Source organism: Zootoca vivipara, chromosome 1 (assembly GCF_965207765.1).
Source record: "Zootoca vivipara chromosome 1, rZooViv2.hap1.1, whole genome shotgun sequence".
NCBI lineage: Eukaryota > Metazoa > Chordata > Lepidosauria > Squamata > Lacertidae > Zootoca > Zootoca vivipara.
Genome location: NC_142582.1, coordinates 2536594 through 2560453, shown reverse-complemented (window position 1 = coordinate 2560453; position 23860 = coordinate 2536594). Strand labels below are relative to the sequence as shown.

At 47.4% G+C, this 23860-nt stretch overlaps 1 protein-coding gene across 4 annotated transcripts in view; it reads right to left on the bottom strand.

Moving 5' to 3' along the window:
• The window catches only part of ASB18 (ankyrin repeat and SOCS box containing 18), a 58186-nt gene that overhangs the window by 19758 nt on the left and 14568 nt on the right, over positions 1-23860 (bottom strand). For all 4 annotated transcript variants that reach the window (XM_088665706.1, XM_035139182.3, XM_088665739.1 and 1 more), the window contains exon 2: positions 13019-13286. In XM_088665706.1, coding sequence (XP_088521832.1) covers positions 13019-13286 — 268 coding nt within the window. The remainder of the gene's footprint in view (positions 1-13018; positions 13287-23860) is intronic.

Sequence of the window (23860 nt, the reverse complement as noted above, 5' to 3'; positions counted from 1 at the left end):
TGTTCCAGAATACTATTCAACTTCCAAAATGTTCAGAAACCAAAGTGTGGCTTCTGATTAGCTGCAGGAAGCTCCTGTGGCCAATCGTAAGCTGTGGAAGTCCCATCAGATGTTTCCAAAAATAGTTCTCAAACTGAAACAGTCACTTCCGGGTTTGCGACATTCAGGAGCCAAAACGTTTAAGAACTAAGCTGTTTGAAAACCAAGGTACGACTCTGCCTCTGGCTCCTCTGCCCCTGGCTATGACATGTGCAGAGATTTCTTTATGCAGTCCCCATTTGCCTAAAGTATCAGGTTAGCTAGCATATAACTAGCAGCAATCAGCGAGCCACTTTGTGAGACCTATTCCCATTCTTGTGCTGCAGAGGCCTCCCAGCTCCCTGTTGCCAGTCATATGCTCATGCAGGCATCAGACAGACAGACCCTAGTAGATAAAGCCCCCACCCCCACCCCAAGTATCTCCCATTACTTTTCTGCAGGGGAAATAAAAAATTAATCAGAGATCCATGCATGTACTTGGAGTTGACGGATAGTATGAGTACACTATATTTTTGCAACCTGCCCTGGGGCCATTTGGTAAAAATTTGTATATTAGTGCAACCAACGAATCAATGCATGCATACAGACGTACAGTGGTACCTCGGTTTGCGACCGCAATCCGTTCTGCAGAGCCGGTTGCTCCCCGAATTGGTTGCTCCCCGATGCACGCTTCTGCGCATGCACAAAGCGCCAATAGAGTGCTTCTGCGAACGCGCACGCTGCGCAGATCGCTTCTGCACATCTGAGCGCCGCGGAACCCGGATGTAAACACTTCTGGGTCCATGGTGGTCGTAAACCAAAGCAGTCGCACATGAAGGTGGACGTAAACCGATGTTTGACTGTACATGGAACTTGTCTAAAATCTGCTCTGGGTTTAAGAGTCCTTTTGTAGAAGCTGGGGGCTGGGCTGATGGATATACAGTGCACATCCATTTCTCTGTAGTATGGGGTCCCCTCCTTTATAAATGCCTCATTCCTAAATATATTTACTTGGAAGGAAGTTCTACTTACCAGTGGAATTTATTTCTGAGCAAGTATGCACAGATCTGAATCACTTCCAAAGCATTAAGGCAGCAGAATGTGACAAAGCTTTGAACAATGATGTGGGACACCTTCTGTCTTCACAATATTATTTTACATTCACTGCTTAAAATACCTTCTGACAAACAGAAGAGGCTTAGAGATAAAACAGTCCACAGCAATGTTTTTAGTGCAAGTAAATTAATGTGATAAGCTAGTCTAAATGAATCAAAATGACTGTTGTTTTGCTTTGAGATGTTGACATTGCTACTCATGAAATGGTTGGCACAGTCACACAGCAAGGTCAAATCTTACAGCAGGTGGAAGAAGAGCTGGCAAAAAAGCCACTCCAAGGAGCCTTTCCAATCCTCTTACCTAACCCAAAGATTTTGTAAAGTTGAGGAACACTGGCAAAGGGAGGGACTAGAGTGTAGCCTTAATGACAGGCATACTGTATAAGAGATTGCATGGTACCTTTGAAGATAATCTTATGTAGGAAAATTTGCAAGGTTTTTAATTCCACAAAACTCTTCATTAGGTAAAAAAAAAGATGCTACAATGAAACTGATATTGCAAAAGAAAATGACTATGTGAATATTTGCATTAGTATCTTTTCAGGTAGGCCTTTATCAGTAGCAGTAGATAGCAACAAGAAGACAAACTGCCAAGGAATCAAAGACTGCTATGTTGTTTAGCAAGTTCACACCTCTGTGTAGGCAATTGTTATAGGAACATGGCATAACCTATTGTTGCTGGCAGGGGCGTGCCCAGGATCAAATCTGGGGGGGGGCAAGCCATGGTCGTTCAGGGGTGGGGCCAAGGCACGGGAGGGGAGGGGCCACGAAGTGGGAACGTGGGCGGGGCTACAGGGCCAGCGGGCCCGACAACACCGCGGCGGCTGCAGCTGCAGCTGCAGTGGCCACCTTGTGCTTCTGGGGCTGGCGGCGTCAGCGGCTACCCTGCTTGGCTGGAGAGGATGGGAGGGTCGGGCAGGCGAGAAGGGGTGGCGGGGCGGGCGAGGGCGATGGGATCGCGCCGTGGGATTGGACCTTTAGGGAGCCTGGCATCACACCAAAGGGCCACTCTTTCACCACCCCAACTCCCCCCCGGCTATGTGGCAACTCCGTCGCCTCCCTGCCTCTCCTCCGTCAGTCAGCTTCAGCCACTGCAGGAGCTGCTGCTGGCGGCAGAGGCTAGAGAGGACTGCTGCTAACAGTTGGGCAATATCAAGCAGCGTATTCCCCGGTCATGGTCGCCACCTGCGCACAGCGGCGGCGGCAAGGCGCGTGGGGCTTAGAGAGCAGCGGCCGCTTCCCCCCTGCCCGCCCCTCAGGCGCTTTCCCGCCTTTCTCTTTCTCCCTCCTCAGTCAGCGGCGGCGGCGGCAGAGGCACCATCCCCCTGCCACCCTCCCTCCCTCTTGGCAAGGCCAAGGTGGTGAAGCTCGAGGCTGAGGGGCACGCTGGCGGGGACCAGCGCTAAGAGAGCTCGGGGCTGCTCTTGCCATTGCCCGCCGGCCATGGCCCCCCGCTGCTGTTGCTGTGGCACCAGCCTGCTGCTGCTGCGCCTCTGCCTTGGCGGGTGCGGCCCCGCCGTGCCCCTCCTTGCCGCCCAGCATGGACTTGGTGCAGGGGCTGGCCCCACGCGCCTCTGTGGTGATCGAGGGCAAGGTGCTAGCTCACAGCGTGGTGGAGCCAGGAGGAGGAGAAGGAGTAGGAGGAGGGGAAGAAGCGACCGCCGCCTCTGCTTCCAGCACCTCCTTCTCAGGGACCGTCCCCTCGCCCTCGCCAGCTCCCAGGGCGCCGGTGCCGAGCCCACCGCCCGTCTCCTGGGTGACTCGGGTGCGCGTGCACCAGGTGTGGCCGGCCAAAAGCGGTGGGCTTTTTGCTTCTGAGGGGCAGCTGCCCCCCCTGCCCCACACTGGGTACGCCCATGGTTGCTGGTGAATCAAAGCAAATGACGACTTATAAGGGCAGAACTGAATGTAGTTATTGCATTGCCAGTGTCTGGGGCTGGAGTGGAAAAGGGCTTGTGCATGCAGACCCTGACTTTTGGGGTTAAAGGGGGATGTTTTTTGTCCTTTGTTTCTTTGATAAGAGCTTCCCCTTCAGTTCCACTTTATGGGAAATGTTAAATTGCATTTTATAAATGCTATGGGACTAGACTTTCTCATATTTGCAATGGTATATATCCTCAGTTCTGGCTGCTGAGGTAAAGAAAAGCGGTGTGTCTGCCTGTTACAGAAGCATATTATTCGAAAAGGGTATGGACAGACCACGGTGCCCTCTGGTCCTTCCAGACAGCTGACTGCCTCCTGGCCTCCTCCTTCACTCGCTGGCAGACACTCACTGTCACACAGCAGCCCTAAAGGGTCCAGCCCTGCATTCACCTCTTGAACCCCCCTTTCTGCTGTTCCACGTAATTAACTGAGAGGTGGTGTTAAAAAAGAAGCCTAGAGGCGAATGCACTGCCTTGGATGGTGAGTTCCCTAGAGGCTCTGCAGGGTGCCTCCTGAACAGCAAGGGGCGCCTTCCCTTTTATCTTAAGTAACCAACCTTATTAAGCTAAAAATAGCCTTGAAAACAGACGTGGATGGAATGCACTAACATGGCCAGCAGGAGAGGAGAACGGGGAGCGGAGCAGGTGGGGTAAACATTGTTTACCGGAAAGTTTGCTCTGCATATGCTATTTCTAGACAGTTACAGGTTTGGGATATAAGAGACCTGGCAGGCCATCCTGGGTTCTTTTCCCTTCAGTACTGTATGCCTAGCATAGTGGAAATATCATCTATACATGTGGGATTTAGGCAGAGGGAATGAATCGTGCTCTACCCCCCATAACTCCTGGCTGCCTCCTCAAGGACCTGACAACTGTTGGCTCCTTGTCCCCATGTGTGACAGTCACGTCCAGAACTCTTTGCAGAGAGAGTCTTGCCCAATGTTCAGAAACTGAGACATGGTATGAGTGCCCACCAACTATTAAATAAGTCAGGTACAGTAAGAAAGAAGGCTCACATACAAAATTTTAAATAATCCCAAAACTCCCTCACACCAAAGCCTTCATGTCAGAGGAAATTGTTCTAGCCAGGCGGTCTCCCTGATCCGCTAGATATGTATGCTGCTCCCCCTCCCTCTCTCTAATTTCCCAAACAGAAACTGTGTCTGGCCAACTCTATCACTGATGCTTAAAACATTGCAGTGATGCCAACCCCAATAGCCCCTTCTCCTGTTCAACCCTCCAAGCTCACAACCATGCACCCCCCCCCCAAAAGAAGATGCAGTCCTGCGAATCCTTGCTTGCAGCCTGGTGTCACCCAGAAATAGATTTATCACTTCATCTGCTCAGGGGCGGAGGAAGGGGGGTGCAGTGGGTGCAGTCTGCCCCGGGTGTCACCACTGAGGGGCGGGCGTGACAAAATGCCGGGCAGCACTCACCGTGGGGCTTGCAGCACGCCCGAGCCCCGCGTCTCTCCTGGGAGAGATGTGGTGGCTTGGGTGGGCGCAGGCTCCACGCTGCCCAAACGGTTCACCCACTGCCTCCCCCCAGCTGTAGGGCGGCTGAGTGGGAGTAGGCAGGCAGACTCCAGAGGCCCCACGGTGTGTCCCGCCCCTATGGACAGCTCGCCCTGCCCCTGCCCCATCCCTATGGGCGCACCGTCGCAGGTGCCCGAGCAGCTTCCTCCGAGTCCGCCACTGCATCTGCTGCCTGTGATAAGATAAACCATGGACTGCAGACTACAACAAAACAAAACCTGACTCCTGATGATGCCACTTCATCATTCAGGCAGTAAACAGCCATTTGAAGGAGGAATTGCAAAAGAATGCTGCAGAAATGTAGCATTTGCTGGACTTTTCATTGTTATTTGAACATTTGATCATCTCTTGGGAGGAAACTATCTAATATTCAGGCAATGTCTTTCGGTATGCACCATAGTTATGGTCAGCATAACTATGTAGAAGTTAGCACACAGATACTCCATTGTGGCATGGACACTCTAGCTGGATTTCAGCCTGCTCTGTTGAAAGGCCAGGAGGGGGGGTTAGGGTGTATTTAAAATAAAACTTGCAGCCTGAGCCTGTGCATGTTTTCTGGGAAGTCTCACTGAGTTCAGTGAACCTTTTTTCCTGGTAAATGTGCTTCTGATTTCAGCCATAGATGTAAAAAAGAAGAGTACTGCTATTCATAGAACCATAGACTCATAGAGTTGGAAGGGACCCTGAGGGTCATCTAGTCGAACCCCCTGCAATGCAGGAATCTCAATAGATGGGCATCTAACTTTGTGCTGTTGCTTCTGCTAGAAAATAAATAAATAGGAAAAACTGAACATTTCTTGCTTATACTCAACAGGCATAGGAGCTGAGCACCACAAGCTACACTGAGACTCTGCAGCAACTCAAGCAAGGCATCTCCTGCCATGTGCCAGCAGTGTTTATTCAAGAAATATGCCCCCCCCCGTCTCCTTCAAGAGGTCCTACAGTTGTTGTAATAAGATAAATATAAGAGAATATATTTCTGTACCAAAACAGTTTTTGGAGGGCAGGTGGACAAGTTAAAACAAAAACAGGTTTAGTACAGCATCAGACCTATAGTTAATTTATGTTCCGGAGCAGGCATAGGCAAACTTGGCCCTCCAGATGTTTTGGGACTACAACTCCCATCACCCCCGACCACTGGTCCTGTTAGCTAGGGATGATGGGAGTTGTAGTCCCAAACATCTGGAGGGCCAAACATCTGGAGGGCCAAGTTTGCCTATGCCTGTTCCAGAGCATAATTTTCAAAAGGCAGCTATCTGGATAGGGCACAATTGTCATCTGCAAATGAGATTCCTGCTCAGATTGACATGGAATGCCATACTCATTTCAAAATACTTGCATTTACCACCACCTGAATGAAATCAACGGGCTATTAATTTTCCTTCTGACTTTTATACTTCTGCTCTGAAGCCTATGACAGCTTCCCCAGTGTTTTGTTAGCGAGTGCCCTTTCTGGACTTAACCCTGATTCAGAGACCCTGTATTTGTATTGTATCATATTTTTAACCCTGTGGCATGGCCAAAGTATAGAAACAAAGACGGGTTTCTCCTCCTCAGTTCTAGTTTCTACAAAAGCCTGCATGATTCTCCTTTTTTTAATCACCCCGGCTTTAGCAAAGGGAGTGCAGTGAATTTGTCGACTTCTCTTACCCCACCATGTTAATTATCACTACTATAAAAAGAAGGTCAAGGAGAGGAACTCAACTAAATAGGGCGAAGTTGGCATGCATGGCTCCCAAAGTGAATAAGATAGAAATGAACTTTGCTGGAACTTTAAAAAAAAAGGGGGGGGGAGTTTCAAAAAGCTTCTAGATTAAAGGTCCTACATCTTTCTTTTCTTTTTTTGGTTGAATTCTCATGGATTGTGAAAGTTGAAATGGTTGGAAGGAAGCCCAGATAGTGTTTTTTTTTTATCCCAGTCACTGAGAGGCTCAAAGGTTTTAAGTCCTGCCCCCATGGTGAATATGGGAACACAGAAGAACCTGGCACATAGGTGTTCAGGCCATTGTTACAAAGAGGGAGCCAAATAAAATAGCTCCCTATGTAGGTCAATGACCTGCTCTTTATTGTCAGTAAAAATTAGGGATGACCTTCAATCCATTACCTGGGGGGGGAAATCAGCAGAAGTGGTTTCCCCTAATCAAAGAGAAAATGTTTGTTACCCAAAGCTTGACCTCCTCACCATCTAACTTTAGCACAACTCTCTGGGAATGAGAAGCAGTGGTCGAATCCCATCTGAAATGTCTGTTAATTTTTGATCCTTCCAAGTAGATGGCTTAGTTATTGTAGAGGCATCCAGTTGTGCTGCTGTAGTTAAGGCTCTGGCAGCATTGCCATTATAAAGCCATAATATTCAAGGGCTTAGGGCTGGCTCAGTTCTTTCAACATTGCATCTGTGATGTGCGTGGCTTATAGGATGGCAGTTCAAGTGCTGCCCCCTTGGCATTTGTATAAAATGTGATGTAAATCAACAAAGATGCCTTCACAGCTGGACAGACATAGGCACATGCGGAAAACTCCAGTAACATAGATAGAATGAAGGATTCTGTCCACCCTGCACTTTTCAAAAGCAAGTAGTCCATGGCAGACTTCTTCAAATGTCCTCTAAACAGGATGCAGGAACAGCAGGTGAGGTGACTACATTTTAAAAAGGACCTTGGCATCTAAACTCAAAATGCCTTGGCGGGTGGGGGCTGAGAATGCAAATCAACTGTTTCCTTTTGCCAGCTCTTCTGCTAGAAATTAGCTGCCCGAATTAATTCCATTTCTAGAACAGTATTTGAATCTGTCCTGTTTGCTAACATGTGGAGTAGCAATCTCTAGCTGACCCAAGTCGCCTTTTGGTGTTCAGAGAGACTCAAGAATACAAAATAACTGAGAAATCTGGATCTGAAGTTCTTTGGCGCTAGTGCTGTTGTATGGGTTACATGGTAGTCCTGCAGCAGCACAACAAAGCAAACTTCTCTAGTTTAATTGTGGTATGTTACTTGACTTCACTCAGCAGAAGGAAAATTCCAACCAGTCATAATACCTACCGGTAGTAAAAGGTGCATTTAACTGTGAGATTTTATTTTATTTTATTTTATTTATTTATACATGGCATACCACTTCTAAGCAATTTTCATGCATTAATATCACAAATCCTACAACACTTTAGCCTGTTTGAGGGTGCAATCCTGTACTGGAGCAATGCTGACTGAGAGGGTTGATAGATTTTGGTTACATCCACACAACATGAGAAACATGACTAAGCAAGGCAAATGCACTGACGGAATTCCCTCATCATGCCAGTAGAGCCATTCCACCAGCAGAGCCGCCTCAATGGGTCAGGGCTGGTGAAAGGGGAGGACCACACTCAACCATGGCATCCTATGTTCTCCCAGAGACTGGGCTTTTGTTTTTTTAAGCATTTTCACTGGAGGGGGTGGTGAACTCAAAAGGACACTTAAAAATCATGCTAAAGGGAATTGTAAATCTTCAGTTTAAATAAGCACACACATTTTAAAATAAATTCGTCTGTGTGAGATTCCAGAGGTTCCAGGCGCTTCCTCAGGGTTTGTGTTTCCTTTGGAATGAGGGGTATATGGTTTATTTACACATATATGCAACCTGAGTCAGCATTGACACCCCAAGCTTCTCCCATAGCCACAGCCTTGGATTGCAACATAAATCAGGCACAGCTCTGTTCTCAGCTGCCCAGCCTGCCACCTTCCAGCTCCTAGCTCACAACAATCAACTCTCAACTCTGCCTTTGTCTTTCTAACTACCAGAGAGTTGAGGGATGGGGCACTTCCTTTGTTACCTTAATGACTCATACTTAGGCCATTACCTGACCCGGAAGCTAGCCTGACTAGTCCAGAAATCTGGATCCACTGTGGTTTAAACCACAGAGCCTAGAACTAGCTGATCAGAAGGTTGGCAGTTCGAATCCCTGCGACGGGGTGAGCTCCCGTTGTTCGGTCCCTGCTCCTGCCAACCCAGCAGTTCGGAAGCAAGTTCGAAAGCAAGTCAAAGTGCAAGTAGATAAATAGGTACCACTCTGGCGGGAAGGTAAACGGCGTTTCCGTGCGCTGCTCTGGTTCATCAGAAGCGGCTTTGTCATGCTGGCCACATAACCTGGAAGCTGTATGCCAGCTCCCTCGGCCAGTAAAGCGAGATGAGCGCTGCAACCCCAGAGTCATCCGTGAATGGACCCTAACGGTCAGGGATCCCTTTAACTTTACCTAGACCCAGGAATTAGAAGGGTGCAGCCCACCCCTCCACCCACAACTCAGAACAGCCACAATTCAGGTATTTTAATAATAAATTATTGTAATTTAAAATAAATTTGGCATTTAAAATCTAATTTAAAATGGCCAGACGTGGAATTTATTATTATTTTTTTAAAAAAATTCTGCTCAGCCTAACTCTTTGGAGGAGGATGTTTTCTTCTGTCTCTGATTGAAAGAAAGTGGAGAACAGCAGGCCGGGGGTCACAATAGGCTGTGCCAATCCCCTTCAGAGCTATGTTTAGCTGTGCATTAACTATCTGTGTTGTCATACTTGCGCATGTGTCATCTACTATAAGATTATGCGGGGACACAATTCTTTCAGTTTGCATTGAGTGTGGTGAGAGAGTTGTAACATTTCTGCCAGAGGTTTCTGCACCATGTCAGAAGCTATGGCCCTACACAGTTGCTTAGAAATGTTGTTGTGAATTTTAATTTTTTATTTTAACTTCTTGTATGTTTTAATGTAATGTAATGTTTTTTCCTGATTTTATGGTTTTATCTTTTTGTTAACTGCTTTGAGGAGTTTTGTTACAATCAAGCAGTGTACAAATTTAATGAAATAAAGTAAATTAATAAAAGGATAGGTGACAGCTGGCAAAGACTCACAGATGCTGAGCCTCAGTGTGAGGGTTGTGGCACTTCAGAAATTATTTGCCCTGCTCACGTGCTTCTTTCTTCAGTTAAAGGTGCTAGCAAAGGACCCCATAAATTTCCAGAACTATGGAAAAAAGATTATTCCTCCCCCCCTGCTCAGTGGCATAGTGTGGGAGGGCCAGGGGGGAGTGGCCCTGGTTGCAAAATAGCACACCCTCCCCCTCACACAGAAAATCTCCCAAGGTTTGGGTTTGGGCGAGGGCCAGTTGCTAGGGGACATGCGCTCCCACCAATCCCTCGTCCCGCTCTCCGTCGTGCTCAGCGTTCATGGGACGTCGTGGCTGCCGCTCAGGTAACAGGTCGCTGAGCTCTTGCCCCTTCGTTCCAGCCTATCAGCGGGTGATGCTGAAGAGCTTCGCCCCGCCTCACCAGCTAGCGTTGCTGGTGGGACTGGAGACCACATGGACTAGGAGGGGAAGCGAGTTATCAGATGCAGCCCAATCAGTGGAGAGAGTTGGGGCAAGGGAGAAGGAGAGTCCCCCTCCTCTCCACCCCAGTATCCCAGCCAAGGGAAGCAGATCCTGGCTCTGTAGAAGAAGCTGCAGGGGCATGTGGGGGGGGCTGGGGGGGCAATGGTGTCAAGTGACTCAATATGCACACACTGGAGATACAGAAGTCAGTGGGGTAGAGTCTTTCATTGACTTTATTCAGTTACATGGAAAATCAGTGGGTGCCATTTACAAAACAGATTTGTGACCAGTTGCAGGCAGGTCAGCTTAAGCTGGAGCCAAGGATACAACAATGCCACAACTATGGCTGGACACATTAGTGGTGGACAGAAACATATGTTTTCACATATATTTTATGAAGAAGAAGAATAGGAGGAGGAGGAGGAGGAGGTGGTGGCGGTGGAGGAGGAGAGTTTGGATTTGATATCCCGCTTTATCACTACCCTAAGGAGTCTCAAAGTGCCTAACATTCTCCTTTCCCTTCCTCCCCCACAACAAACACTCTGTGAGGTGAGTGAGGCTGAGAGACTTCAAAGAAGTGTGACTAGCCCAAGGTCACCCAGCAGCTGCATGTGGAGGAGTGGAGACACGAACCCGGTTCACCAGATTACGAGTCTACTGCTCTTAACCACTATACCACACTGACTATAGGGTGGTATGGAAATTAAATAAATAATAATAACAACAACAACATATTTTGGATATGAATCCCAAAGCGGTATTTGTGCCATGTAACCATCACTTGCTCGGTCTTGCTGGTGTTGGGACACAGTCTGTGGCTTTCTTTGGCACTGTGGAAAAGGTGTACACATTCTTCTCAAGCTCCACTCATAGGTGGGATGTTCTTGAGGAACATGTACCAATTCACTTAAAGAGATTGTGTGAAACAAAATGGAGTTGAAGCTGTATGCGCACTTTCTGTGCACACCAAGGAAATAATGGGTTAGGGGGTGTAATACTTGCCTTGTCCCGGGCGCTAGCAGCCCTTGCTATGCCACAGCTCCCCCCTAGCCTTCTCACCTCTACATCTCTCCCCACCCCCGGAATATGAAATAAGGTAGAGGGATGTTAAGGGGAGATCCAGATTGGGGTGGGACCTTGAGCCCTCACTCAGCCTAAGCTGCCCCACAGCTCCTGGGAGGAAAGCAAGGGAGTGGGGTTCAATGGAACAGAGAACAGCTCCCACCTGCCTACCTCTGACCCTGAAAGGGTGGGAGAAGGTTGGAAACAAAACAACCACCAAAGAGAAAGGAATCTGGGACACAACCAGCGTATTCTGGCCTCTGCACATTGGACTTTCTGTCGCTTGCCTGCATGGGGTGTGCAGGGAGAGGGCAATCCATATAGGCTCTGCACACGGAGTTCACATCTGAAGTATCCCCTGCAGACACCTACTTTTTGTAAAAAGCATTTCAAATTTTCCAAAATGTTTTGTTTTTTATCCTCACAACCACCCTGTAAAATAGGCTGCAGTTCAATTTTAGCAAAACAGTACTAAGAACAGTATCTCCACCTTAAATATTAATAGATTGCTTATGGCATTAGCTTTGTTGGGTTAAAGTCCACTTCATCCTCTGGGGACGGAACGACAAGGGAAGTGAGTTTTTTTTTTCATATACTCTACGAGTTACTCCATACCTTCCCGGACGTGATGTCCTTGCTTGTTTGGAACGAACGAGAAATAAAAGATATCTGTGGGAGTTGAACTTTATAAACTGTTGATACTGAGTATACTTTTTGAAGATGTAAAATTGTGGACGAGAGAAGCCCCCCTCTAATTGGATAGAAGGAGTGCCTGGAAAGCGTTCGGAGGATTTATGAGGTGTGACGCACTTTGAATTTGAACAGCGACCTGAAGCTAAGTTCAGCTATAGGGCAAGGAGAGCCACTAATTTATCAAGAGTCTATGCATAAGGTGACGGCTGGGTCTTCTGCCTGGAAAAGCTGTAAATTTCATAAAGATTGTTAATGAGAAGAAAACGAAAGTGATTTGAGTTTTCTAAGATGGCGCTGCTCAGTGTTGAAAGACCGACGCAACAGGGACGCTCCAGACCAAGAAGATTTATGGGGAGGCCGGACTGATTAACTCATACAGGAGAAAGAACATATGTGAAATCTCGTTTGATACTTGTCTCAGCAGCTGGGAAAAAATCGGATGAAAGAGGAAAACATCTTTGTGACTGTAGGGGAAAGATCGGGACTATTATAGACTTTGAGTGACGATTTGGACTTTAGAAAAAGACGGTAGTGGGCAGCTGCGAGGAATCCCCAATTTCTTGAAGCATGGGAACCCCGAAAATTTTAGATGATTCGGCATAACATTCGGTCTGATTGATATGTATTTGTATAATTTGAAATAATGGATGTGATATAATTGTTTTTAATTGGAAAATTAATAAAAATATATTATAAAAAAATAATAATAAAGTCCACTTCATCCTCTTCATCAGAAGCATCATTTGTAACAATCCTACAGTGGTACCTTGACTTACGAACACTTGACAACCGAATTTTTCGACTTACGAATGGGGCAAATGGCCTCACACTTACGAATTTCTCAACATCCGAACGGAAACCACGGCAGTTTTAGATAGGGTTTTTTGACTTATGAATTTTTAGATGGGGTTACTTCGACTTACAAATTATTCCGTTTCCAATGCATTCCTATGGGAAATTGCATTTCCAATGGCACTTTTTGACTTATGAATTAAATTTATATGCTTGAAACTGTATTTATATGCTTGAAACCAGTTCAACTTGGTTCAACGAGCCAGTTCAATGAGCAACACACACCTCTTGAGCAACTCTTTAGACGTGTAAAAAGAATGCTTAACAGACCTGCGAGGGTCATTAATGAATTTAACAAAGAAATACCGTATTTTTGCTCCATAAGACGCACCTAGTTTTAAGAGGAGGAAAACAAGAAAAAAAATATTTTGCTTTCTTGAATTGTCCTAGGGCCTAGGCTTAGCAGCCAAATCCTAGAAACCTAGGAGACCTCATATTTGAGGAAGTCGTCCCCCTAGAATCTTGCCCCAACATCTTGCTCCTTACCCTAATGTGTTCCGGCTGGTGCACAGGTGCAAAGGTGCTTGCCCATCATCACTCAGAAGATTGGGATTAGCCTTGTGTTCCAGGAGCAACTCTGCGCATTCTCTGTGGCCCCTCTTGCAGGCTTCATGCAGGGCGCTCCGTCCTCCTGGAGCTGTGTTTGGGTCTGCTTGCCAGAAGAGCAGATGGCGGAGGCAGGCAGTGTGTCCGTGGATGGCCGAGATGCAGAGCGGGTTGGTCAGATCCCTCTTGTATTCCAGAGACCACAGGCCTGGAGCAGAGAAACAGAAAGCAAAAGCAAGGATGGGCTTGTGGTGGAGATATGGGATCATCAGGTTTTTCCATGTCTCCGAGTGTACAGGGATTTGCAGGTGTTTGTATGAGAATGTTAATGTTTGTTATTGAATGAAGGCTGAAATGTTAGAACTGGGAAATAGCCAGGCTCATCTCTACTGTAGGCAGACCCAGTGGGGTGGCCCCACTGAAAAGCCTCTGCTATTGGCATAGTGAGAGCTAATTAAGTCAGGCCAGCATCCTAAATTGTGACCCCCTCCTTAATCTAGGAAATCAACATGAGTTAGGCACTAATTAACTCTGGCAAGTTTCCTTGGAAGGAGGGGTAAACAATTAGGAAGTTCATCAAAGGGGCTAGGTGTGCAAAGGGCACATCAAAAAGGCTTCCGCCCTCAGGGGATAAAAGCCGAGGGCTTAAAGCAGCAGGTTGGAGTTAAGAGGGATTCAGCTGGAGAGGGGGCAGGGGGTGCTGCTCGCTGTCTGTTTGAGTGCAAGGCTATGGGTGTGTGTGTGTGTGTGTGTGTGTGTCCGTCCGTCCTAAGGACCCGACAGTCTCTGCTGTGCCTCATTTGCCCAAAAGGAAACACAGAGCCTGGGTTAAGATGAGCCTGCAGCCCATGGAATCTCGCAGTGCTCAGGCAGATTGGGTGGCATGTAACAATATGACTGTTGAATGGTATAATCTATGGATGCTTACATTTTTAAATGCAAGTTGTTTGGAGACCTTTCAGGTAACAAACAACTAATAAGTCTGGATAATAATAATAATAATAATAATCCTTCTATGAGTTTCTGTCATGACTAACAGTATTGAAATGATTAAACAAACATGCAGACAGTTGATGGATCATGTGGCATTTGAAGGCACTGAAACACATTTCCCCCCCATAAAATTTATACACTGCTTAATTGTAAAAAAAAACCTCAGAGTGGGTTAGAAGAGATAAAACAGTAAAATCAATTTTAAAAATACAACCCTACTTTAAACCATACAAAAGTTCAAAACCTTTCTAAGCATCTGGGTCGGCTTGTCTAGAGAGGAATGTTTTTAGCAGGCACCAAAAACAGTACAGCAAAGGCAGCTGCTTGATCTCAATAGGCAGGGAGTTCCAAAGTGCAAGCTCTGCTACACTAAATGACCAAGTTTTTACAAATGCGGAGTGGGCATCATGTGGCCCCTGCAGCAATGCCAATTCCACCCATCAAAGTGGCTGGCTGGACCCATGTGGGGTAAATTGCAAGTAAATTGATCCCAAGTTGCTAATAACCTTGAACATGGCCTGGTAGCAAATCAGAAGCCAGTTCAGATCTCTGAGCAGAAGTGTTTTGTGCTGTCAAGGCCTCCCTCCCTCCATTGCAGCTGGACCAGGGGTTGCAAGCACCTTGGGGCTTGAGGGCCACTTTCATTGTTAGGCAACCCTCCAGGAGCCTCATCCCCAAAGTGGGTCTAGACCAGTGGTTCCCAACATTTTATTGGCCATGCCCCACCTAAGCACCTCTAAAATCCTGACCCCCCCCCGTGACATATAATTCTTATTATTCTAAAAGTGAACTCCTATTCACGTGGAGGAAGCCTAAAAGGCCATTAACTTGGTCTAAACAGCTTCCAAATTGGGAACCATGGTTCTAGACACATATGTAACCCCCTCCCAATCTGTGCAGAATTGCTGAGGTAGAGGGTTAACACCCCTCAGGGTGGAAGTTTGGCTGCTCATCTGGCCACGGCGAGGGAGAGAAACTTCAACCTCTCCAGCCACCTTAGCCCTGTGTCTACTTCATTGTTTTTCTTTTTGACATTATTGCCAAAATTGATGGGATTGTGGGGAGAGAGAAAATTGTGGCTGGAGGCCTTGGCACACTTCCCAAAAGAGGAAGCCACTCCCCCCCGAAAAGAATGCATCAAATATGGTACCCGGGAATAGAGCTTGAGGTATCTTAAAGGCTAACAAATTTAAAGGCTAACATAAGCTTTCATGGACTACAAAAATACATCGAGCATGTGCAGTTTCACAGCTCTCAGGAAAACACAAACAAAAGACATTTTGGCAACCTTAATAAACAAAAAAGAAAATATTGTAAGCATGTGCATATTTTAAACTCACTTTTCATGGTTTTTGCTCACTTCCTAACTCAGGTCAGTCACAAACTCTCAGCCTAATCTACGTCACATGGTTGTTGTGGAGATATAGCAGGTGACATAAAATGGCTGCAAAAGGGGGCTCAATGCTAAAATTATGGTTGATAACACATCCCACTTTCATAAAATAAGTAACACAGTGAATTGCCTATATTTCAGATCTATTTGTTTAGCATTGATACTGGCTTCCCCTTTCCTCACAAGAAAGCCAAGGCTGCAACTCTGTACCCAACTTACCTGGGAATAAACCCCATTAAACACAAAGGGATTTACCTGAGTAGACATGTAGATTGTTGTACTGTAAGTTAAGCATACAGTGAATTCTCAAGGACTGCCTGGACTTCAGCTACTTATTGTGTTGCAGGATTTGCAGTGGGGAAAAACCTTGTAGGGATTACCTAATCTTAGATGAAACCACTAAAGGAAATATGCATCTTGGTTGTTAGGAACAAACAAAGAACAAAGGGGAAATTTAGGGTCTTTAGATTAGAACTACAGTGATAACTCATTAGACAAACGTCTCGCACAAAGAAAAACTCGCAAGACGAAAGCGTTTTGCGAGTTTTTTGGAGACTCGTAAGACGAAATTTCCTATGGCTGTGCTTCGCAAGATGAAGCAAAGCAGGCACGCGAACGGGAGAGCAGCCGTCTGGTTGGGAGTGCGAACAGCGAAAGGAGTGTGAACGGCTGCTGGGGAAGGAGGGAGGGAGCGGGCAGAAGTTTCCATTGTCTTCCCGCCTGCGCCCCTCCCTTACTCACTTACTCGTCGGTGCCCGCGAACCACTGGCTGCCCGGTGCCACCGTCACTGAGTAGGACGGCATGGCTGCGTGGAGGCGCGTGAACGGGAGAGCGGCCATCATTGAGCAGAGCGCGGGCTGCCGAAGCGCTCCATCCACCCCCGTCCTGTCCAGTCCCACTGGCTGCCTGGTTGGGCGCGAATGGCTGGGCGCGAACGGCCGTCTGGTTGGGTGCAAGCAACTGCTGGGGAAGGAGGGAGGGAGCCTCTCCCTGGCCCTCCTCCTGCTTCCCCCTCCCCAGAGCCTTAAAAAATTCCGGAGCGGCCATGGCCATGGGTGTAGGCAGGGGGGGCAGGAGGGGGCAGCTGCCCCCCCTAGAAGCAAAAAAATTAATGTATTTTACAGACCATAACCAGCACTTTTCCCCTCCAAAAACTGAAGTGGAAAGGGCTTTGCTTTAGCAAGAGCAGCTAAGTCTCCGCTTGCTGGGGGGGGGGGGACACAGCAGTAACAAAAACACATCAAATAAATAAAGCAAAGTGGCTACCAGTAGTTAAGCAGTTAAGACAATGGAGCATATATCCCCAGGCAAGATTCGATAGCTGACCATTTCACCCTATGACCTTAGGATTTTTTCCTAAGGTGGGGCTTGAACCATGGTTGAAATATTATGCTGATATGCAGCAACGCCTCGGAGCCGTCGTGGCTGCGGCCATGCCTTGCCCCGCCCTCGCCCGCCCTTCCACCCCCTCTCGCCTGCCCGACCCTCCTGTCCTCTTGCTGCAGAGTTCCAGCATCACAGCGTCATCCAGAGACACCCACAAATATGAGTTATCTCTCTCTCTATTTCTTCCTTCCTTCCCTCCCTCTTCCATCCTTAATAAAATACGGGGGGGGGGGCAGATAAGCCCCACATAGAAAGCCCATCAACATGGGGGGATGACTCTTTCAAATACGGTATTTACCAGTAATTGGGGGGGGGCACCTAGGCCTCTAGGAGTTGGATGCTATGCCTAGGAGTAGGACAATTCAAGAAAGCAGAATGATGCATATGCTATGGTAATATATCAATAGAATCATAGAATTGTAGTCGGAAGGGACCACAAGGGTCATCTAGTCCAACCACCTGCAATGCAGGATTTTTTCCTAAGGTGGGGCTTGAACCATGGTTGAAATATAATGCTGATATGCAGCAACGCCTCGGAGCCGTCGTGGCTGCGGCCGTGTCTTGCCTCGCCCTCGCCCGCCCTGCCACCCCCTCTCGCCTGCCCGACCCTCCCGTCCTCTCCAGCCAAGCAGGGTAGCCGCCAACGCTACCAGCCCCAGAAGCACAAGGTGGCCGCTGCTGCCACCGCCACAATGTCATCAGGCCCGTTGGCCCTTTAGCCCCGCCCACTTTGTGGCCCCTCCCCTTCTGTGCCTTGGCCCCGCCCTTGAACGACCATGGCTTGCCCCCCCCTAGTTTTGATCCTGGCTACGCCCCTGGCCATGGCGGGTGAGTCGGCGCCTCTTTTTTGCACTCCCCCCCCCCTAGGAACACATTGATTAAATTTCAATGCATTCCTATGGGAAACCGCACTTTGCAAGACGAAATTATCGCAACATGAAACGATTCGTGGAACAAATTAATTTCGTCTTGCGAGGTACCACTGTATAACAATTCCAAGGATAAGAAAATGAAACAGAAGCAGGAAGGGGAAGTGCCCTGAAGTGGAGGGGACAACAGCTGCTTTTTTGGACTACAGTGATTCCTATAGCTTGGTCTCCAAATAACGCAGTCATGGATCAAAGTTCTGACATTACTCATTGGCTAAAAATACTGACAGAAAAGACAGGAGCAGCCAGTTTGGCTGATCTCACAGAAATCATGTAGAAGGATGCCCACACATTTTGCTTTATAACTTTCCTTCTAGTAGCGCTAGAGGCTACTCTCTCTCTCTCTCTCTCTCTCTCTCTGTGTGTGTGTGTGTGTGTGATTATGGGGGGGAGGGTGGGGAGAAGAGGACACCAGGACATTAGCATGCAATCCTTTTAAACAGCACAGAAAATGTAACTGTTACACAACTGGAAGGTACATGAGTGAAAAAGACAGCAATATCTCCTGGTTCTCCTGACAACGTGTGGAAAAGGGACTGGGGGAAACTTCAGCCAAGGGAAATGATAGATGTAGCAGCTCTCAATGGCTCTTGCTATTGAAAAGCATCACCGGCCCCTCACAGTCAACCATCCCAATACTTTCCTTAGTTCTGCAAAGGCTGCCAAGTGCTCTTGCTGGCTATGACAGGGACACACTACACTCTCCCCCCTCTGAAAACATGCAGGGGGGGGGTTAGCCAGTGCAAGTCAGGGTGGATATAAAAAGCAAGCGACAATAAAAAGAAGAAGTCCCCAGTGAATAAACACCAGTGGCCTGGATTTCACATGGCACACAGAGTGTCATGAAGGAACAAATCGATATATGCTGGTAACAAGCTATAGAAACTTTGCTGAGAAACTTTTGTTTGTTTGTGCTAATTGCTCTGCTGCATTTAAAGCAAATATGCAGCCTATTGAAGTCCAAGCTTGTGCAACATACTGGTCACCCAACCACTAGACAATGAGCTAACAAGGCTTACATTGCTTTTGAAGAGAAAACACTAAAATGTTTATCCTGGGGCCCTGGTCAAAATGCTGCTAGCACAGAATGGGGTCCTTTCCCATTGCAGGGGGAGATCTTTTGTGCAAATCTTATTCTTTTCTGTTTCCCCCCCTTTTTCATTTTTGGTTCTACAGGTTTACTTTTCAGTTTTAAAGCAATTATTTTGTGGGGTTCCCTCTAAACCCCTTAATTTAACTACTGTTCACTACTGATGACAGCCACCACCACCCCCCTCCTCAAATGAACCAATATAACTATATTCTGATATCACTAAGGACAGATGAAGCTTATTTAGAGTGAGGGCAAAGCTTCCTGTATAAATCATGTGGGTAAAAAGGTAAAGGGACCCCTGACCATTAGGTCCAGTCGTGACCGACTCTGGGGTTGCGCGCTCATCTCACATTATTGGCCGAGGGAGCCGGCGTATAGCTTCCAGGTCATGTGGCCAGCATGACAAAGCTGCTTCTGGCAAACCAGAGCAGCACATGGAAACACCGTTTACCTTCCCGCTGTAGCGGTACCTATTTATCTACTTGCACTTTGACGTGCTTTCGAACTGCTAGGTTGGCAGGAGCTGGGACCAAGCAACGGGAGCTCACCCCGTCACAGGGATTCGAACTGCCGACCTTCTGATCAGCAAGCCCTAGGCTCAGTGGTTTAACCACAGCGCCACCTGGGTCCAAAAATCATCCTTGCCAATTAGGGTCAGCGTTAAAAACTGAAAACTTCTGATGGATATCTTTCAATACTGATCAAGAATTTGGAGGAAAGAAGTTGTCTGTTTTGGCTCAGCCTTAGTATGAATCATGATATACAAACAAACCAAATAAAAAGCTTTGTGTAGAGATTTCTATAATTGGTAATCCTACCATCCATGGGTGTAGGCAGGGGGGGGGCAGGAGGGGGCAGCTGCCCCCCCCTAGAAGCAAAAAAATTAATGTATTTTACAGACCATAACCAGCACTTTTCCCCTCCAAAAACTGAAGTGGAAAGGGCTTTGCTTTAGCAAGAGCAGCTAAGTCTCCGCTTGCTGGGGGGGGGGGACACAGCAGTAACAAAAACACATCAAATAAATAAAGCAAAGTGGCTACCAGTAGTTAAGCAGTTAAGACAATGGAGCATATATCCCCAGGCAAGATTCGATAGCTGACCATTTCACCCTATTGTTCTTAAGTGGGAGCTGTTAATGAGCATTCAGGAGCATTAAGAGTTCTATTGGCGATTTAATGAGGGTGCAGACTCAGGGGATTCAATTTGACTAAGGTGGCTCTGCAAGGCTAAAAAGAAGTGAATAAGAAAGGGGGGGCTGTAGCTTTGACAGACACAGTGATGTTTATAAAAAGCATTGGTGTTCCAGTCTGCCCCTCCTCCTGCATCTGTATACTGTAAATCAGGGGTGGCCACCTCCCAAGAGACTCTGATCTACTCAGAGTTTAAAACTGGGGGTGATCTACCCCCTTTTGGGGGGTTCAGGTCAAAGCTGTTGAGTTTTTTTTAAAGGAAGGGAAGCCCTGTTTTTTGGGGTTTAGGTCAAACTTGTTGAGCTTCTTTTAGGAGGGAGGGAGGTCCATTTTTGTTTAGGGCTTCAGGTCATAGTTCAACTTTTTTGAGGGAGGAGGAAAATTTTGGGTGAACTTTTTTTAGGGGTGCCAGTGACCTACCAGTGATCTACCACAGACATCCAGTGATCTACTGGTAGATCACAATCTACCTGTTGGACGTGCCTGCTGTAAATCAAGCAGAGAGAAAGGTGCTTACAAGGCTCCTGTACATGCAGAGTTCCAGCATCCCAGCGTCACCCAGAGGCACCCACAAATATGAGTTATCCCTCTCTCTATTTCTTCCTTCCTTCCCTCCCTCTTCCATCTTTAATAAAATACGGGGGGGGGGGCAGATAAGCCCCACATAGAAAGCCCATCAACATGGGGGGATGACTCTTTCAAATACGGTATTTACCAGTAATTGGGGGGGGGAGAGAGGCACCTAGGCCTCTAGGAGTTGGCTGCTATGCCTAGGAGTAGGGCAATTCAAGAAAGCAGAACGATGCATATGGTATGGTAATATATCAATAGAATCGTAGAATTGTAGTCGGAAGGGACCACAAGGGTCATCTAGTCCAACCCGCTGCAATGCAGGATTTTTTTCCTAAGGTGGGGCTTGAACCATGGTTGAAATATTATGCTGATATGCAGCAACGCCTCGGAGCCGTCGTGGCTGCGGCCATGCCTTGCCCCGCCCTCGCCCGCCCTTCCACCCCCTCTCGCCTGCCCGACCCTCCTGTCCTCTTGCTGCAGAGTTCCAGCATCACAGCGTCATCCAGAGACACCCACAAATATGAGTTATCTCTCTCTCTATTTCTTCCTTCCTTCCCTCCCTCTTCCATCCTTAATAAAATACGGGGGGGGGGGGCAGATAAGCCCCACATAGAAAGCCCATCAACATGGGGGGATGACTCTTTCAAATACGGTATTTACCAGTAATTGGGGGGGGGCACCTAGGCCTCTAGGAGTTGGATGCTATGCCTAGGAGTAGGACAATTCAAGAAAGCAGAATGATGCATATGCTATGGTAATATATCAATAGAATCATAGAATTGTAGTCGGAAGGGACCACAAGGGTCATCTAGTCCAACCACCTGCAATGCAGGATTTTTTCCTAAGGTGGGGCTTGAACCATGGTTGAAATATAATGCTGATATGCAGCAACGCCTCGGAGCCGTCGTGGCTGCGGCCGTGTCTTGCCTCGCCCTCGCCCGCCCTGCCACCCCCTCTCGCCTGCCCGACCCTCCCGTCCTCTCCAGCCAAGCAGGGTAGCCGCCAACGCTACCAGCCCCAGAAGCACAAGGTGGCCGCTGCTGCCACCGCCACGATGTCATCAGGCCCGTTGGCCCTTTAGCCCCACCCACTTTGTGGCCCCTCCCCTTCTGTGCCTTGGCCCCGCCCTTGAACGACCATGGCTTGCCCCCCCCTAGTTTTGATCCTGGCTACGCCCCTGCTACCATCTACCAAGAAGTTTTTCCATTACTTGCTAAACCATGCCAGTCAATCAAATAAATTAGGAACACTATTTCATTCTGCCTGGCTAACTTAGGATATTTATATTTTCTACATTGCTATCACATAGCAGAGCTGGAGACCTGCTTCTGCAGCTGTTCAAGCAAATACAGTGACTCCAAGACTCTGCCTGACCTACTGAGCCAACAAACATACTGTAAATATGGCCTTAGCAAGAGGCAAGAAGGATCATTCTTTTCTGCTCCTTGCATTATACACAAGGCAGCCAGGGAGAGATCAGCAGTAAGGATGCTGGAGGAGACTGCATGACCAAGGTTCGTAGAGAACATTCAGCAGCACCTGCTCTGTTTCCTTTACCTGTGAGCATCCCACATGGACTTATACCAGAAAGATATGGAGGTCTCGTACACCCCAGGTAGTGTGGTTGCTGACCTTGAGCCAGACATCTTGGAGAGTGAAGTCAAATGGGCCTTAGAAAGCACTGCTAATAACAAGGCCAGTGGAAGTGATGATATTCCAGCTGAACTATTTAAAATTTTAAAAGATGATGCTGTTAAGGTGCTACAACCAATATGCCAGCAAGTTTGGAAAACTCAGCAATGGCCAGAGGATTGGAGAAGATCAGTCTACATCCCAATTCCAAAGAAGGGCAGTGCCAAAGAATGCTCCAACTACCGCACAATTGCGCTCATTTCACACGCTAGCAAGGTTATGCTTAAAATTCTACAAGGCAGGCTTAGGCAGTATGTGGACCGAGAACTCCCAGAAGTGCAAGCTGGATTTCGAAAGGGCAGAGGAACCAGAGACCAAATAGGAAACATGCATTGGATTATGGAGAAAGCTAGAGAGTTCCAGAAAAACGTCTACTTCTGCTTCATTGACTATGCAAAAGCCTTTGACTGTGTCGACCACAGCAAACTATGGCAAGTTCTTAAAGAAATGGGAGTGCCTGATCACCTCATCTGTCTCCTGAGAAATCTCTATGTGGGACAAGAAGCTACAGTTAGAACTGGATATGGAACAACTGACTGGTTCAAAATTGGGAAAGGAGTATGACAAGGTTGTATATTGTCTCCCTGCTTATTTAACTTATATGCAGAATTCATCATGCGAAAGGCTGGACTAGATGAATCCCAAGCCGGAATTAAGATTGCTGGAAGAAATATCAACAACCTCAGATATGCAGATGACACAACCTTGATGGCAGAAAGCGAGGAGGAATTAAAGAACCTTTTAATGAGGGTGAAAGAGGAGAGCGCAAAATATGGTCTGAAGCTCAACATCAAAAAAACCAAGATCATGGCCACTGGTCCCATCACCTCCTGGCAAATAGAAGGGGAAGAAATGGAGGCAGTGAGAGATTTTACTTTCTTGGGCTCCTTGATCACTGCAGATGGTGACAGCAGTCACGAAATTAAAAGACGCCTGCTTCTTGGGAGAAAAGCAATGACAAACCTAGACAGCATCTTAAAAAGCAGAGACATCACCTTGCTGACAAAGGTCCGTATAGTTAAAGCTATGGTTTTCCCAGTAGTGATGTATGGAAGTGAGAGCTGGACCATAAAGAAGGCTGATCGCCGAAGAATTGATGCTTTTGAATTGTGGTGCTGGAGGAGACTCTTGAGAGTCCCATGGACTGCTAGAAGATCAAACCTATCCATTCTTAAGGAAATCAGCCCTGAGTGCTCACTGGAAGGACAGATCCTGAAGCTGAGGCTCCAATACTTTGGCCACCTCATGAGAAGAGAAGAATCCTTGGAAAAGACCCTGATGTTGGGAAAGATTGAGGGCACTAGGAGAAGGGGACGTCAGAAGACAAGATGGTTGGACAGTGTTCTTGAAGCTACAAACATGAGTTTGACCAAACTGCGGGAGGCAGTGGAAGACAGGAGTGCCTGGCGTGCTATGGTCCATGGGGTCACGAAGAGTCGGACACGACTAAACGACTAAACAACAACATCCCACATGGACTAGCAGGCAGAAGGGGTAAAAAGAGTAGATGCGGAGTAGGGGAGGAAGGGTGG